This window comes from Peromyscus eremicus, chromosome 1 (assembly GCF_949786415.1).
Source record: "Peromyscus eremicus chromosome 1, PerEre_H2_v1, whole genome shotgun sequence".
Taxonomy (NCBI): Eukaryota; Metazoa; Chordata; class Mammalia; order Rodentia; family Cricetidae; genus Peromyscus; species Peromyscus eremicus.
The window spans coordinates 184,507,950-184,524,269 of record NC_081416.1 but is presented as its reverse complement, the minus strand read 5'-3'; the positions used below and the strand labels follow the sequence as shown (position 1 = coordinate 184,524,269).

At 37.0% G+C, this 16,320-nt stretch overlaps 1 protein-coding gene across 1 annotated transcript in view; it reads right to left on the bottom strand.

Annotated features, from left to right (window-relative positions):
* Positions 1 to 2,236: 2,236 nt before the first annotated feature.
* Positions 2,237 to 16,320, bottom strand: part of LOC131893983 (vomeronasal type-2 receptor 116-like) — a 56,827-nt gene continuing 42,743 nt past the window's right edge. Inside the window, exons 5-6 of the mRNA XM_059244180.1 lie at positions 6,561 to 6,684; positions 2,237 to 3,063 (exon numbers count right to left, since the gene is read on the bottom strand). Of these exons, the coding sequence (XP_059100163.1) occupies positions 2,237 to 3,063; positions 6,561 to 6,684 (951 nt within the window). The remainder of the gene's footprint in view (positions 3,064 to 6,560; positions 6,685 to 16,320) is intronic.

Genomic DNA, 16,320 nt, shown 5'->3' with positions numbered 1-16,320 from the left:
TCAGTAGCCTGACAATAGCCAGATGGTTGTAAAATAACCTCCGCAGCAGCTGGCATGGACCCAGGAGCGCTCACCAGCAGGCACAGAGCACAGTGACAGACAACGAGAATGGACTTGGCTACTGTAGTGCAAATGTCTAGGACAGAGCTGAGAACTCAGTCCGACACTGAAGAGCAACACTAGAATCTGACGGTACTTCCCGAAGCGGTCACTCAAGTTGTATTATGTACTATTTTAAGTGACAAGAAGGTGCCAAGGAACGTTATTTACAGACATCATGGTTGTATAGTACCTTTAAAATCAGAGTGGCTCCCGACCGCCCTGCTGGAAACACTGTCCATATCGTGCACCTAGCTGGCTCCATAGCACCGCTCTCACCTCTGAAGGCTGCTCCGAGTTCTACCAAACTTCTTCTCAGTATCCAATGAACTCTGGGTCTTTGTGGAACAGGAACATTTCTTCTTCCCTCCCCATGGAGCATGTTGAGAGTAGCAGTCTCTTCCAGCAAGCCGTGTTCTTGGAGTGGCGCACGAGTCACTGTCCTTCTCAATGCTTATTTCCACCACCTGAGGGATCTCAGCCACGCAGTTTTGGTTTCCTCTTGCAAAGGTCTTTGAAGAGCTTAGTCCCAGCTGTAAGGCAACGTTTTCTCTTAAGGGACTGCTCCGCTACTGGGGAGCGGACTCTCCCAGGCTGATGCTTTTCTCTTTGACAGACAGACACCTGCTGGAGCACAAGTCCACCTTCTCGCTGTGGCTTCCTCCTTCGTGGTTGAACAGAGCCTGGCACCTGTGTTTCAAGTTGTTCCGCATTTTCCCCACTTTATCCATCGATTAGAAGAGCAAGAGCCTACTGCGCGCAAGCTCCCACAGCACGCAGTACCATGGGCAGGGGCTCAATGCCCCAACTTTTCTTCTTCCTGGTCAATCCATCCTGGCCCAAGGGCCTTGCTGCCTGCGCCATGGTGCTGAGGCGCCCGCCTGAGGAGGACTGCGCCAGGCGCAGGGACCCAGGCAAAGAGAGGCGAGCACTTGCGGGCGCTGAGTGACCATGGTGGGGACACTTAGCTAGAGGGGCGCAAGGGGCAGCCTCATCCAAGGCACCTGTGGCCAGGCAGGAGAAGCTGGCAGCCTCTCTCTCCTCAGCCTTCCGCTTCCCAGAATTCTCTTCTCTGTTTGTCCCACCTATACTTCCTGCCTGGCAACTGGCCAATCAGCTTTTTATTTACACAGAGCAATAGCCACAGTATTTATTTGTAAAAAAGACTCACACAAAATTATATAATAAAAATTAATAACTTGTGTATGTTTATTTGACTCTATCCTTCAGTTAGCCAAAGTCTTTTCAACATCTGTTCCTGAAAGGCTGCATAATGGGGCTGAATGTAGTTTGCAGTACATTTGCAGAAGGTAGTTCAAATAATCTTTCTCCACCAGCCCCTGCACTCTTCTAAGGAAGAAGACATAACCTTTCAACAAGTCTCCATCCTTGTCTTTATTCTGCTTCATTCCCCAAAGCACCTGGGATGAATGAAACTGGACACAAGAAGTGGAATGTTCAGGAGGAAGAAGAGGAAAATCAAAGTGAACATCTATGTCCTGCTGTAAGCCTCAGCAGTGTGTATTGTGAAGTGTTATTCAAATCAGCACATTATGTGGGCGCACATATATTCCCTCCTGCATTTATTTCTGTAGCCAAAGGAAAGGCTACTTGTGTATTTATGAATCTTTTTTTTTCCAGGTGGTTCCTCACATCTGTAAGAATCTTGGACACTCTCCTCTCTGGGTCTCTGAGAGAGGGTAGGTAGGGAGGAATTGAGTGTGAAAACACCATACTGTGTTAAGTTTCACCATTCAAGTGCTGTCAAAGTCACACAATCATTCAGACATCAAAAGAACACAGTTTATTTCAAATCTTAATGTATATTAGACAAAGAATAGAACATCTACTGGAATAATGTCCAATAGCCAGGTCTTACAGAATAAGTGTTTCATTGAAAGTTTATGGGAGAATATGTACAGAAAAGTAGTATACATGATGATTCTAGGCATTGTCTTTTAAGAAAGAGTAAGAGTCAAAAGGTAATGCATACATCTTGCATTGTATCCTAAAATGTGGTAATGTACCAGCACTAAAGTTGTCCGTTTCAGTTTGTAATATGTCAGTTCAGACAGATGTTTTCCCCTTTAACTTTTGAAGAGAATTTCTCTCTGGTCTTAACAAAATTATGTAGCACTTAGGAAAAAAAGATGCATCCCAGAAGGCCAACACTGGAGGCCAGGGTGGAGAAGACCTCCACAGCCACCATGACCTTGCCCTTGGTGCTGTGGTAGACAGGGAGAAAAGTGACCCAGACACTGCAGAACAACAGCATGCTGAAGGTCAGCAACTTGGCTTCATTGAATGTGTCAGGGAGATTCCTGGCCAAGAAAGCCAAAATGAAGCTCCCAAAGGCAAGGGAGCCACGATAACCCAAGACACAGTAGAATGCAGTAATTGAGCCCTTGTCACACACAATGATGATGTGGCCATGCTCAGAGTGTGCATCAATGTTAATAGATGGAGGAGAAACTCCCAGCCAGATTGCACAGAGAATAATTTGGATTAGGGTACAGATGGCAATGATATAGTTGGGTGCCCCTAAAGTCAGGTAGAATCTCATTGTTCTTCTGGGGGCTGTGACTTTGAAATCTAGAACAACAGTAACTGTTTTGGCCAACACAGTGGAAACAGCCACAGTGAATACAACTCCAAATGTGATTTGCTGCAGGATGCATGTAGTTGCATTGGGATGGCCAATAAAGAGCAAGGGACACAGGAAACAAAAGAGGAGTGAGATGAGCAAGGTGTAGCTGAGACTGCGGTTATTAGCCTTCACAATAGGAGTGTCATGATACCTTACAAAGATCCCAAGAACTGCAGCAGTGAAGCACAAGGCCATTGAGGTCAGAGTCATCCCCAAGGGGTCTTTGTAGGTCAGAAAGACCACAGATTTGTGAATGCACTGGTTCTGTTCTACATTGGCATACTGCTCCTCTGGACACTTCACACACTGATCCACATCTGATGGAGAAAGTAAAGTATGATTAGTGCAGATTAGCACATTTAGAGACCAGACATTTCAATTAAGTGTGTTGCAGAAGCAGTCCAATGTCCACATTCTTCCTGTGAATGTAGGTGAAAGGCACTGCTGCATGGCAATGCTTCAATTTCACAATATTCATTCATTATATTTATGTGTAAGGAAACCAAACCATCATCATGTTGTGTATTTAACTGTGTGTTAATGATTCGGTTTGTCATCTTAAGGAAAGCACAAATATTTTAGCACCATTGTGGATGCTATGATAAAGTGACTTAAAGTATTTTAGTGACAGAAGCTGAAATCATTAACCATTGTTTTGCACAGTGTATATTTTAATGTCTCAGAAGCACAGATACATTGCCTGCTGATTTTTGTCTTTCTGTTTTATGAATTCTGTCCACATTATAGATGGAGACTGTGTCTTCTACTGGGACAAGACCTGTGATATATTTTCTAGTGGGAATTTGTCAGCCTAAACACATTGACATAGAAGCAACACTAAAGAGAATCAGTAGGAAACCTCAGAGTCAGCAAGAAATACCCTAAAATTAAATTCTGAACATATTTATCTCAGAGGTAAATGGTAAGTGAATAAGAGATAAAGACAGGCGATAAAGGAAGAGGGAGAAGGGAAAGGAACATGGGAGATGAGGAACAGGTTTTTGGCTGGAATACAAAAAACTGCCTCTGGATAGAGAGGAGACAGACTTGCCCTTTAGGAAAATGGCAGTTCATAAAGCAAAAGGGGCAGCTCATCTTGGGATGAAGTGTTTAATTGGATAGTCAAGTCTATTAGGACAGCTACAGGGGGTGATGCTATCCTGACTTCAATACTTTGATAGCTGGACTTTGATAGTCAGCCCCAGGAGGAGGTAATGACCAAATAAGGGAACAGACCTTGGTGGCTAGCTTTAAGTATGTAATTGCCAGCCCATAGGTAGTGTCTTATGTCTTTAATCCTAGCACAAGGGAAGCAGAGGAAGGCAGAATTCTGTGAGTTCAAGGTCAAGCTGGTACCAGGATAGCCAGGGCTACACAAAAAACCCTGTCTCAAAAAACCAAAAAAATGTAAATGTCTTAGGTAGTATTTCTGCTGCTGTGAATGAAACCATCGCCTTGGCAACTCTCATAAAGAAAAACATTTAATTGGGTGTCTTATAATTCAGAGGTTTAGTTTGTTATCATCATGGTTGGTCATGGTGGCATGCAGGCTGATCTGCTGTAGAAGTACCTTAGAATTATACATGTTTGATCAACAGTAATAAACTGACTTACTGGGTGTGGCTTAAGTGTTTCTGGGAGTTCTAATTCTGCCTCCAGAGTGACACAATTCCTCCAAAAAGACCACTCCTTATCCAATAAGGCAATACTAAAAGGATCACTCCTAATGATCTTATGTGGGCAAATCACATTCAAACTACTTCAATAATCTAATGGTTTTTAGCAAGGCAATGGGAAAGAGGGAGAAGGGCAGGGCTTGATAAAGATATGTTGGCCACACTTGGTCTGGCTAAAGGCCTTTCAGGATCATTAAGTTTTTGTGCGGGTGTTTGTGTATGTGTATAGATTTATATGTGTGTCTACATGTAGAATAAAAAAAGAGTTTATGAATTTGAGAGTGATTCAGTTTATATGGAGTAAGTAGGAAGATGAAATGATAGAAGAAAGTTATATAATTTTGATGTTTGAAAATGCAAAAATAATTAAATATATTAAATAAATTCCCCCTTAGTTGTGCCTTCATCTGGCAGGAAGGACCCTGTAGTCCTGAGGCTTGTTCATAAGAAACAGTAACCCTATCACTTAAGGTAGAAACTTCTGTATATTTTTAGAATTAAAAATCCTACATCCAGATTCCTACACTGTTGGGAAGAACACAAGCACCTTGCTCCTCCCTAAATATCCATCTGTGTGAGACCGAGACTGTGAGTGTCCTCCAGTGTGAAGGAGATACTGATATAACACCATGAGCAACTCAACACAAGATCATTCAAGTAAGAGTGATAGCATAGAATGTTTGTGTTTAGGAATAAGACCCCATTCAAAGCTGTAATATCTAACCTGGCAAAATAAGGAAATGTGATTACAATTGCTCTGAATCAGAGCATTATTGAAGAGTAATGATGTGCTTCTAGATCTTAAGTCTTTTAATCTAGAATAATGCATTTAAAAACATATGTAATTAGTTAATTTGTTTAAGGGACTGAAAGTTGGTTCAGTTGTGAAGAGAATGTACTGCTCTTACAGAAGCCCTGAGTTCAGTCCCCAGCACCCATGTCAGGTGTCTTACAGCTGGCTGTAACTAACTTCAGAGACATTGGATGCCTCTCACATACACCTGCAATTGAGTACACATAACCACTCATCTCACATACATACACATAATGAAAGAAAAAATAAAATATTGTTTGCTTAAGTTCTGTTGTATTTATCATTGTAAATACACATTAATCCTTTATGTTTTTACATTTAAAACAATTTCACTAGACTTTATTTAATCACTTCAGTAAATATTATGTGTGTGAGTGCATGGAGGTCAGAAGAAAACATCTAGGAGTTGGCTGCCTCTTCCTACTACAAGGAATTTAATTGCTGTGTAATATTAGTGGCTATAAGTGTCCTTCATAGACTTTATTTCATTGCACATGATGACAGGTAATCAAAGAGAAAAATAATCCATCTGCCATTTGCATGGAGCTAACAAACAATCATTTGATTAAAAAGAGCTGTGTAGGTGACAACACTATTCAGAAAATTGTGGCAAGTTGCTTTCATATAAAATAATTTTAATCTTGTATTTGGGGCATTATTAAATGAGTGATGCATAGAAAAATATTGAACACAGGACACTCTATTTTCTTCATCAGGTGACATGTCTTATTCACACTTTCCTAGACTTCAAATCACATTGATCCTTTGAAAAGGGATCTCTGGATATTGCTTGAAGTTTTCTGTCTCATGCTAAACTGATAATGTTACAAATAATTATTCCTGTCTCTGTTAATCTTACAGAGGACTTTCATTTGGTTCCTAGCACCCACATAACAGAGTTCAGTGGCTCTGATGCTCTGATCTGTTCTCCACTGACTCCTGCACATACATGGTGCCTTAAACGTATGTTCAAATTTAAGAAATAAATATTATTAAAGACTCATTATTGGAGTTAATCAACCTGTAATTTTAGAGGAGATAATCCCACTAGAAACGACTTTTGTAGAATCCCCTCATATTGTAGTTTGATTATCAAAACTGTTTATTTGAAAAAATGACACATGAAATGAATTTCCAATGAGTCAAAGCTGTATGCCAAGGCAAAGGGTATTACTTGAATTTATGTTGTTATTGATCACATTCCTATAAAAATGAATGTAGGCAAGTGATGTATTTGATTTGTGGATTGGACTTTTAAACGCTTTAATCATCCCATGTAGGTTAGAGAGGATGAACATTGGGAAGAATTTATCTAGACACTCACTTGTCTCATTAGAAACTTCATTTTCTGGGCAGGGGTTGCAATCAAAACAGCAGACTGTCATTCCCTCGTGCCAGAATTTTCTGAATCCAGGACCACAGTCAGCACTGCACACAGAGGGAGGCATCTGAGGAAAATTAGACACATGCTATTATCAGTAGTTTTACCTATTTCTTCCATATATCCATTAGATGAACATGGTGAAATAAGCTTATTCTATACACAGCAAATGAGTGACCATATTTTATTTACACAATAAGCTTATTTTATATACATCAAATGAGTGACCACATTTCACTTAGTATACTGTATAATGTCATTAATATGAATGTGTGGAAACATTAATATAAAGTTGAGTAGCTTCACCTTGCTAGAAATTCAGGAAGAAGAATAGGTTGTTTGTTGTGGGCAAACACTATGGTGCTTGCAAACTTTTTTCTAGTTAATTTTTGTCAACTTACCACAAAGTACATTAAAAAGTTAGTGGGAACCTGACCTAAAAGAATCCTCTTCATTGAACTAGCCTGTCCACCTACCTGTGATACATTTTTTTAATTGGCACTTGATTTAGGAGTGCTCAGCCCACTGTGGGCATTTTCCCTAGCAAGGCATATGGGAAATGAGGCAGAGCAAGCAAGTAAGTAGAGATTTTCCCCCTAAGTGTCTATGCTTTAGTTGCAGAATCCAGAATCCTCCCTTGTCCTCCCTTGATTGTAATCCATGAGCCTAATCAAACACTCCTCTTCACTTTGTTTTTAGTCACTGTTTAATCCCAATAACAACATTGCAACCTAGAACTAGTGGACATATGACAGGGGAAGTAACTCCTCGTATCTCAGATACCGTACATGAACTCTAATAAAATAACACTGCAAAGCATGAAAGAGAGAGTATAAGAAAAATTAGGTAAATGGCAGAGCCTCGTACATTTGTAGTGATTACATGCTGAATTGACAAGAATTGTCGCTCACTGAAATTATCACCACTGAAAGGTGGAGTGTTTCCTGAGGTGAAAATGCTGTACAAAAGCTTTAAGTACTGGGGGAACCTGAATAAATGTTAGCTTACTTAATCTTAATTAAAGGATTTCTTAAAGTTTAAAATAAAAAGTCATTTTTTTTTCATCAAAAACCTCCTTAGAGCGATCTGAATGCTGCTTCAGAATGCTGCTGATTGTTGTGTCTTCACTTTGCATCCTTTCTTCAGTACTGCATTCTGTGTTGAAACTGCAGTGTCTCCTAAGCACAGGCTCTTTCATATTCTCCACAATATGGATTACTACAAATCTTCCTTTTCTTTGGCAGTTTTCTTGAAAGAGGATCTCACAATGTTGTTGGGGGACTTCAATGCTAATAGTGAGAAACTTCAACACTGCCCTATCTCCAGTGGACAGGTCTGCCAGACAGAAACTTAGTGGAGAAATAATGGAACTAAAAGATGTTATGACTCAAATGGACTTAATAAACATTTACAGAACATTCAAACCAAACACAAGAGAATATACCTTCTTCTCAGCATCCTATGGAACCTTCTCTAAGTATGTGACCACAAACTTGATCACAAAGCGAATCTCAGCAGTTACAAAAATAAATGGAATAATCTCTATTTTGTCAAACCACCATGTCTTAGTTAGAATTCAACAGAAACACAAATTATTACAGAAAGCCTACAAACTAATGCAAACTGAATAATGCTCAACCAAATCACCACTGCATCAAGGAAGAAATAAAGAAAGAAATTAAAGACTCCCTAGATTACAACGGAAATGAATGTACTACATACCAAACTTATGGGACACTAGGAAAGCAGTACTAAGAAAAAATCATAGATCTAAATGCCTACATAAAGAAGTTGGAGATATCTCATACTAGCGACTTAGCAGCATACCTGAAAGCTAGAGAAGAGAAAAAGAAGCAAACTCACCCAGGAGGAACAGATGCCAGGAAATAATCAAATTGAGATCTAAAATCAATAAAATAGAAATAAAGAGAACAGTACAAAGAATCAAGGAAACAGAGAGTTGGTTCATTTAGAAAATCAACAAGGTAGAAGAAACATTATCCAAACTACTAACAGACAGAGAGAGAATATCCAAATTAACAAAATACACTATAAATTGTATCTGATAACTGTAATGTTGGTATAAAACCATCTATACGGATACAATGCAAGATGTGTGCATTATCTAATGACTCTCAATTTTCTTCTAATAAAGATGTTAAGATGTTAAGAAGTGTCATGTACACCACCTTTTTATACACGCTCTCTCATAATCTTCCACTCAGCCACTTATTTTACAAGACCTGGCTGTTGGACATTAGTGCAGAACAGAAATTCTTTCGTTTCTGTAGTATACAATAACATTTAAAATTTACTGGGAGTCCTTCTTTTGATGTCTGAGTTAATGTGTGCCTTTAACAGCAGCAGAGTGCAGAGACTAAAAACATTGTGCTGGTTACACAAACCCCCCCACACACAAAAAAAAACACCCTACGTAATCTCCCTCACAGATCCACTATGCCTCCATTTCTCTTACAAAAGGAGAAAGACTCCAAAAGACAAGAAACAAAGTTGACAAAACAGTATAGAGTAAGACAAGGCAAAGAACATTTCATTAACTGCTTCTCAGCAATTGTAGTTTCCTGTTTTGATAATTTTCTATATAGATGTGTACACTGTTTTTCAATTGTGTTTAGTTATAATATCTATTTTCTTAAAGTCTTCATATATTTTGGATATTAGTCCTCTACCAAATATAGAGTTGGTAAAAATATTTTCCCATTTTGTGGGTTGATGTCTTTTGCCTTAAAGGAGCTTTTCAGTTTCATGAAGCCCTATTTATTAATTATTGGTTTTAGTGCATGCACTTATGGTGCTTTTTCCAGAAATTCTTCTGTTATTCCAATGAGTTCAAGGCTATCCCCCATTTTCTTGTCTGCCAGGTTCAGGGTATCTGTTTTTTGGTGATATTTTTGATAAATTTGGACTTGAGTTTTGTGCAGGGTGAGCAGTGTGAATCTATTTGGGTTTTTCTGTAAGCAGACTGCCAGTCATCCCAGCAACATCTTTTGAAGATACAATATGATTTCAATTCTGTATTTCTGTCTTTTTTATCAAAATCAGATGTCCATAGGTGTATGAACTTATATCTAGGACTTCAATTCTATTCCTGTGTTCAACATAGCTAAACCTGATTAATGCCTTTTAAAGCAAGTCCATGGCCAACATTAAAAAATTAGTAGGCTAATATCTTTATAACCAGTGTTGGATTTTAACTTCAATTTTTTCAAACTGTGAAAGACAACATGAGTACAAAATATACATAATTGTTTTAGCTATTAAAATAAAAAGCCATAGTTAAGATGGTAATCCCTTACCACTGTGAGAAAGGAATGACAAAATATTACCAAATAAATTAATAAGCATGTAGCAATGTTATTTCAGTCAGTAAACATAGGACTACATTATGGTCCAACCACATCTCTCATGGAACCTTCTGAAAATACATAAGTAAGTGTAGATAACAGATACTTGTCTGCCCATGTTTATTTCATTGTTATTCAGAATATTTTAGATATGGAAGCATACTTGATGCTTGTCCACAGATGAGGAAATTAAAAGAAATCAGCTAAAATTTTGTAATTTTATTTTCATATGATGATTCATTACTGCTATTTGCAATGCATTCTTAGAATTTTGAAAGTTTCTTCCCATGAATTACCATACAGAAATATATACACAGTGATTTTTAACTATACCATATACATGAATTTTAAAGAAGTTTAAATAAATAGATTCTATGTAATTCCTAAATGACTGAAAATTATGAAGTTTTACAAATAAGATCATTGGGTCCAGACTTCTCTAGATATAATAGAATTCAGAGGAAAGCCACATAGGTTTTATTTAGATATAATGGAGTTGTCTTCAGCCTGCAAGAATTAAATGATGTCATTAGCAGGAATTGGGGATGAATTAGGAGGTCATCATGTTACCTAAACAGATGGTCTCTAGAAATTCAGACTTTTCAGACTCCAGATATAATTGTGTGTGTGTGTGTGTGTGTGTGTGTGTGTGTGTTATGTGTATGATTGTGAGTTTATATGTGTATGTGTGTATGTACATGCATGGAAACAATTAAAGTAGGAGAGGAATTATTTGAGAATTTAAGGCCTTAAGGAAATAGGTATTGGGAACTATGTGAAGTCAGGATAAAGAAAATATCAGTCTGGTCTCATTAATTCAATATGCTCAAATGGCTCTTTGCCATTTTTTAAGAGGAATGTGTCTCTTCCCTTTATGTCTAAGCTATTTAGTCTCTGACACTTATATCACACTAACCTCTTACGTTTCTCTTTCTGTAGTTTTACTAATTATAGCTACCTATTTTACCAATTTGGGCACAATACACATTTTGATTTTGTGTATTGCTGATAGTTGTTTTCAAACATAGCTCTTTAGTCCAGTAGGGTAACAGCTCTAACAGCTCAAGGCATTCATGTATCTTAATGTTTAGTGTGCAGGAGTTAGTGTTTGAGATTCATAAGTTATAATCTCAAATTCCTGTTAACTGTTGCTGAAAATTTCAATGACATTTCCCATGTGGTAATAAAGAATATTCGAAAATGTTTATTGTTTTCAAAATGAACAGATAAATATATTTATACATAAAGATACCATACTGGTACAATTTCTAAGTGGAAAACAGATTGTGTTTAAGTCTGAGAGAATCACTCATAATGAATATGTTTGTTTGAGTTTGAGTTTTATTGGTCAGATGACACAAAATGAGTAAGAAGACATGGGAGTTATTATTCTTCCCAAAAATATAAACACAAAATGCTATTGTTCTATTCCTACTAACTTGTCAACAATTTTTCATTTCAAAATTCATAAATATTTCCCATACAGCATACACTTTATATTCTTTCATTTTGCAAATATGTAATACTGGCACAAACAATTCTTACTGCAATTTCTAGATGACCCTCTAGTTCTCAATACAATGCTAGTTTTGTGTATTTGTAACAGAAACATATATAAAGGGTGCTCCCAATAAGAAAATTTATGTTTGATAGATATACTAAGTATATTTACATTGAACATACTTTTGTAAACATAAAATAAGTGAACAATAGTGGGTACATGCACTTAATCTCTGCATTCAGGAAAGAGCAGGTGTATTTCTGTGAATTTGAGGCCAGTCCATTTTAGAGCCAAATGTCATTCAAAACTATGGAATCCATGGCTTTTTTATGGCCTCAAGGAGTATTTCTCATGTCCATACACACAGATGCATTTATTTACCAAATACACTCTGGTATTTAAATTTACTTAAAAATAAATCTTCTGAAAAAACATTTTGTGCCTGCAACAGATAAACCAGAAGGAAAAAAAGAATAAGATGAGGATGGACATGAGGGAGTATGTTAACTATATTGTCTACTAATTACAATTAATTATAAGCACAAGAGCTAAACGTTGACCCAGAAACACTACTGAGCACTTACCAGTCATACTTTGAATGCCTTATCCAATTCAGTTTCTTTCCTTAAAATTACCAGAAACTTTGCTCAATCATTACACGTATTTTTCATAGTGTTCAAAAAGTTTAAAATGAATTCATATTCAGGTTTACTGTTTGGTCAAGGCTATGTCCTTGTATTTACCTTCAGAGCAAGCACTCAAAAACTAAAGATGGACAGCCCTCTGTGAAAAATGCAAGTCTTATCTTGTTTATGTGAGATGCACTCTCATAAACTTTTAAAGCTTTTGCAAGCTTCCACCTCTTATTTAATCTCAACCTCACACAGCAGATTTGTTTCAATCATACTAGATGGTTGAGAATATTGACCAATACAAGATGATTGTCACTCTGACTACAAAAGATCATCTGTAGATTTTTGACCACAATAAACACTAATTGGATTGGGCTGGCCATCTCAGACAATAATCAGGCTACTCAATTTCCCTCACATTTGAGAACAGAGATAGAAAAATACAATCTGCTTCACCTTTGTGAGCATGATCCTAGGCAACATGCATTTATGCATGCCAAGAGCTGAAGTATATTATAACCAAATCATGACATCATCCACAATTGTACTTATCATTTATGGTGACATGGACAGTACTGGAGGGGTGAACTTTAGAATGTGGCAATCTCCAGGTATACAGAGAATATAGGTCCCAAACTCACAGTGGGATGATGCTACACATAAGATAGACTTCACACTTGACTGATTCCTTGGGACTCTAGCTTTCGCACAGCACTCTAGACAGAAGTTTTCCTGTGTTCTGCAGCAGCTTGGTCACAAACAAACACACAGAGGCTTAGTAAACTCCCACAAAACACCATCACGCTGAAATTTCTGGTTTTAAATTTTTTTGTCCAGATATTGGCTCATCTCAAACACCCAGATAAATACCTGGCAACGCTGGGTGGATAAAATTTAACTGTGAAGTCTCAGCATCTAAGTCTAAGGCACTGAAGAACTGCTCATCCAGCCGGGCGGTGGTGGCGCACGCCTTTAATCCCAGCACTCGGGAGGCAGAGCCAGGCGGATCTCTGTGAGTTCGAGGCCAGCCTGGGCTACCAAGTGAGTTCCAGGAAAGGCGCAAAGCTACACAGAGAAACCCTGTCTCAAAAAACCAAAAAAAAAAAAAAAAGAACTGCTCATCCAATGCCTCATTACAATGGCTAGTGTTCCAAACTTTCAAAGTGGCCTTTATTGAGGGCAGTTATGATGTATACAATGCTGTGTATGCTGTGGCCCCTGATCTGTATGAGATGCTTCTTCAACAAGAAGATAATCAGTCAACGGACAAAAGAAAAAAAAACTATGTTAACTGCTTGAAGGTAGTGTTTCCTGTATTGGATGATATTTAGTGTCTTCAATGTCATAGTGCTTAAAAATCTCTTAGATGTTCAAATCTACTATATTAAAAATATTCATGAAATAGATTTCTAAACATTTTTCCTGCTGTGGAAGGAAATCTAGTCATTCCTATAAGTCTCTAATGCAAAAGGGAATTAAGTGGAGGAAACAATTTGTCAAGGAAAATCAGTGATTATGTTACAAACACCTGAATATCTTCACTTCATCCTAATACTGAAAACATATCAGTCCTTAGTCATTAATGCTCTCCATGTTGAGAAAATTGGTCTTCATTTATCAATTCTCAAATATGTTCTAATCAGTGTAGGAGATGGTATTCACAAGTGTCCTTAGCTGATTCTGCTCCCACTCTAAGCTCTGGGGACCTCACTTAAATCTAGGAGAGTAATTATATAAGAAATTTGCTAAGATTCTTTTCGATACATACATGCATATTTCTGTATGTGAATGGATGTTCTCACTGTGCATGGATGTTTGTTAGTGTGTTTCTGTGTATCTATGTATGTATCTGTGTTGCTTTATATACGTGTGTGTTTCTGCCTAGCTGCATAGCTATCTGCCTATTTGTAGAAGTGATCATAAATTTGCCTTATGGCAATGTCTTTCTGTATGAGTGTTTGTTTTTGTGTGTATCTTTATGTGAGTATTAGTTAGTGCATGGGTTTGCATGTGCCTCTGTGTGTGTTTTGCATGTTTCTGTGTATGTTCTTGCACATTCATATGTCTGTGTTGCTGTGCATGTGTCTGTTTGTATTGTATGTCTTGGATATGGGCATAAATTTTTCTGTGTCAATGTCTCTCTGTGTAGTTGTTTGTATGTGCATCTCTCTCACTCTGCGTGTATTTCTGAGACTATGCATGTTTGTGTGGGCCTGTGGATGTGTTTTGTGTGTTTAACTTTCTTTTTGTCTGTTTGTAGGTATATGCCTTTCTGTCTATGTGTGTTACTATGTTTATCTGTGTGTCTGGGCATGTACCTGAGTGTGTAGAAATGAGTATGTAGCTGTATTATTTATGTATCTTCCTATGGATTCAGTACGTCTGTGTGTAGCAGTGGACGTGTGTGTGTGTGCGCTGTATGTTCCCTGTATTTCTACTTTCCCCAAGACTTTTTTGAGAGGAAAAAAGTGGTTTTTTTTTGTTCGATGATTTGCTTAATATGATTATTCTAATTGCATTTAATTTCCGACCCCCAAAAATCCACAAAAACTAACTTCATGTCTTTAATACTGAAAAACTTCTTGCTTGTATACCACATTTTCCTCATTAAATTCTCTGTTTTTGGAAACCAAGATTGATTTACACATTTCTTTATTCCCTCTCACTTTCCTACTTAGATTTTGAAAAAATAAAAAATAAAACATTCTCCAAGACTTTTATCATGAAGGGCTGTTGGATTTTCTTAAAGGTTATTTCAACATCTAATGACATTATTATATGGTGTTTTCCTTTCAGTTTCTTTATATGGTGAATTACATTGACAGATTTTCTGATGTTGAATTATATTTTGTTTTCTTGGATTCAATTTGAAAATATTTTATTGAATATTTTACATTTATGTTCACAAGGGGAATTTGTTTGTAATCTTCTTTCGTGGTTGAATTATTTGTGTTTTTTGAAATGTGACTGTGGCCTCATAAAATGAAGTTGTCAGTCTTCCTGCTGTTTTTCATTTTGTGGAATAATTGGAACAAAACTGGTGTTAGCTCTGACTGGAATGTCTGGTAAAACCGTGTGCTAAAACCATCTTACTCTGGGTTTTTTGGTTGGGAGACTGTGAAAGAGTGCTTTTATTTTCTTAGGGGTTGTAAGTGTGTTGCAATTGTTTAGCTGATCTTTGTTTAACTTGGTAAGAGGTATCTATTGAGAAAATTGTCCATTTCTGTTTGATTTTCCAATTTTGTTAATTACAAGTTTTTAAAATATGACCTAATGATTATTCAGGTTTACTTGATGTCTATTATTATGTCTCCCTTTTCTTTTCTGATTATGTTAATTTGAATATTCTGTCTTTTAGTTAGTTTGGATAAGGGTTTGTCTATCTTGTTGATTTTTTCAAAGAACCAATTCTTTGTTTCATTGACTCTTTTTATTGTTCTCTTTTTTTCTATCTTATAGATTAAGACTTCAGTTTGATTATACTAGAGTCTATTCTTCTTGGATATGCTTACATCTTTTCATTCTAGAGCATTCAGGTGTGTTGTAAATTGCTAGTATCAGATCTCTCCAACTTATTTTGTAAACAGCTAGATGAATGAACCCTATTTTACCACCACTGTCACTTTGTCCTATAAGTTTGGGTGTATGTTTTATTAATATTCATTTAATTCTATGAAGTTTTTAATTTCTTTATTCTTGTCTTGATCCCCTAGTCATTGATTAGAGAGCCGTTCATTTTCAGTGAGTTTGAATGCTTTATTTTTTTTCTCTTATTGTTGAAGTTTAGGTTTAATCTGTGGTAGTCTGTTAGGATGCAAGGGTTGTTTCAATATTCTTGCAAAGTTTGAAACTTGCTTTGTGACCAAGTATTTGGTCAAATTTGGAAAAAGTTCCATGAGGTCCTGAAAAGAAGAAATATTCTTTTGTGATTGAGTACAATGTTCTGTAGATATGTGTTAGGTTTTTCATTTATAAAGTCTGTTGGCACGAGAATTACTCTGCTTTGCTTTTGTCTGGATGACTTGTCCTTTGGAGAGAGTAGGATATTGAAATCTCCTGCTATCAGTGTCTGAGAGTCAATGCGTGATTTAAGCTTTAGTTATGTTTCTTTTTCTTTCATTTTAAGTTATGTTTCTTTTAATAATATGAGTGACCTTGCATTTAGAGAACAGATGTTGAGAAGTGAAATGTTATCTGTATGGCTT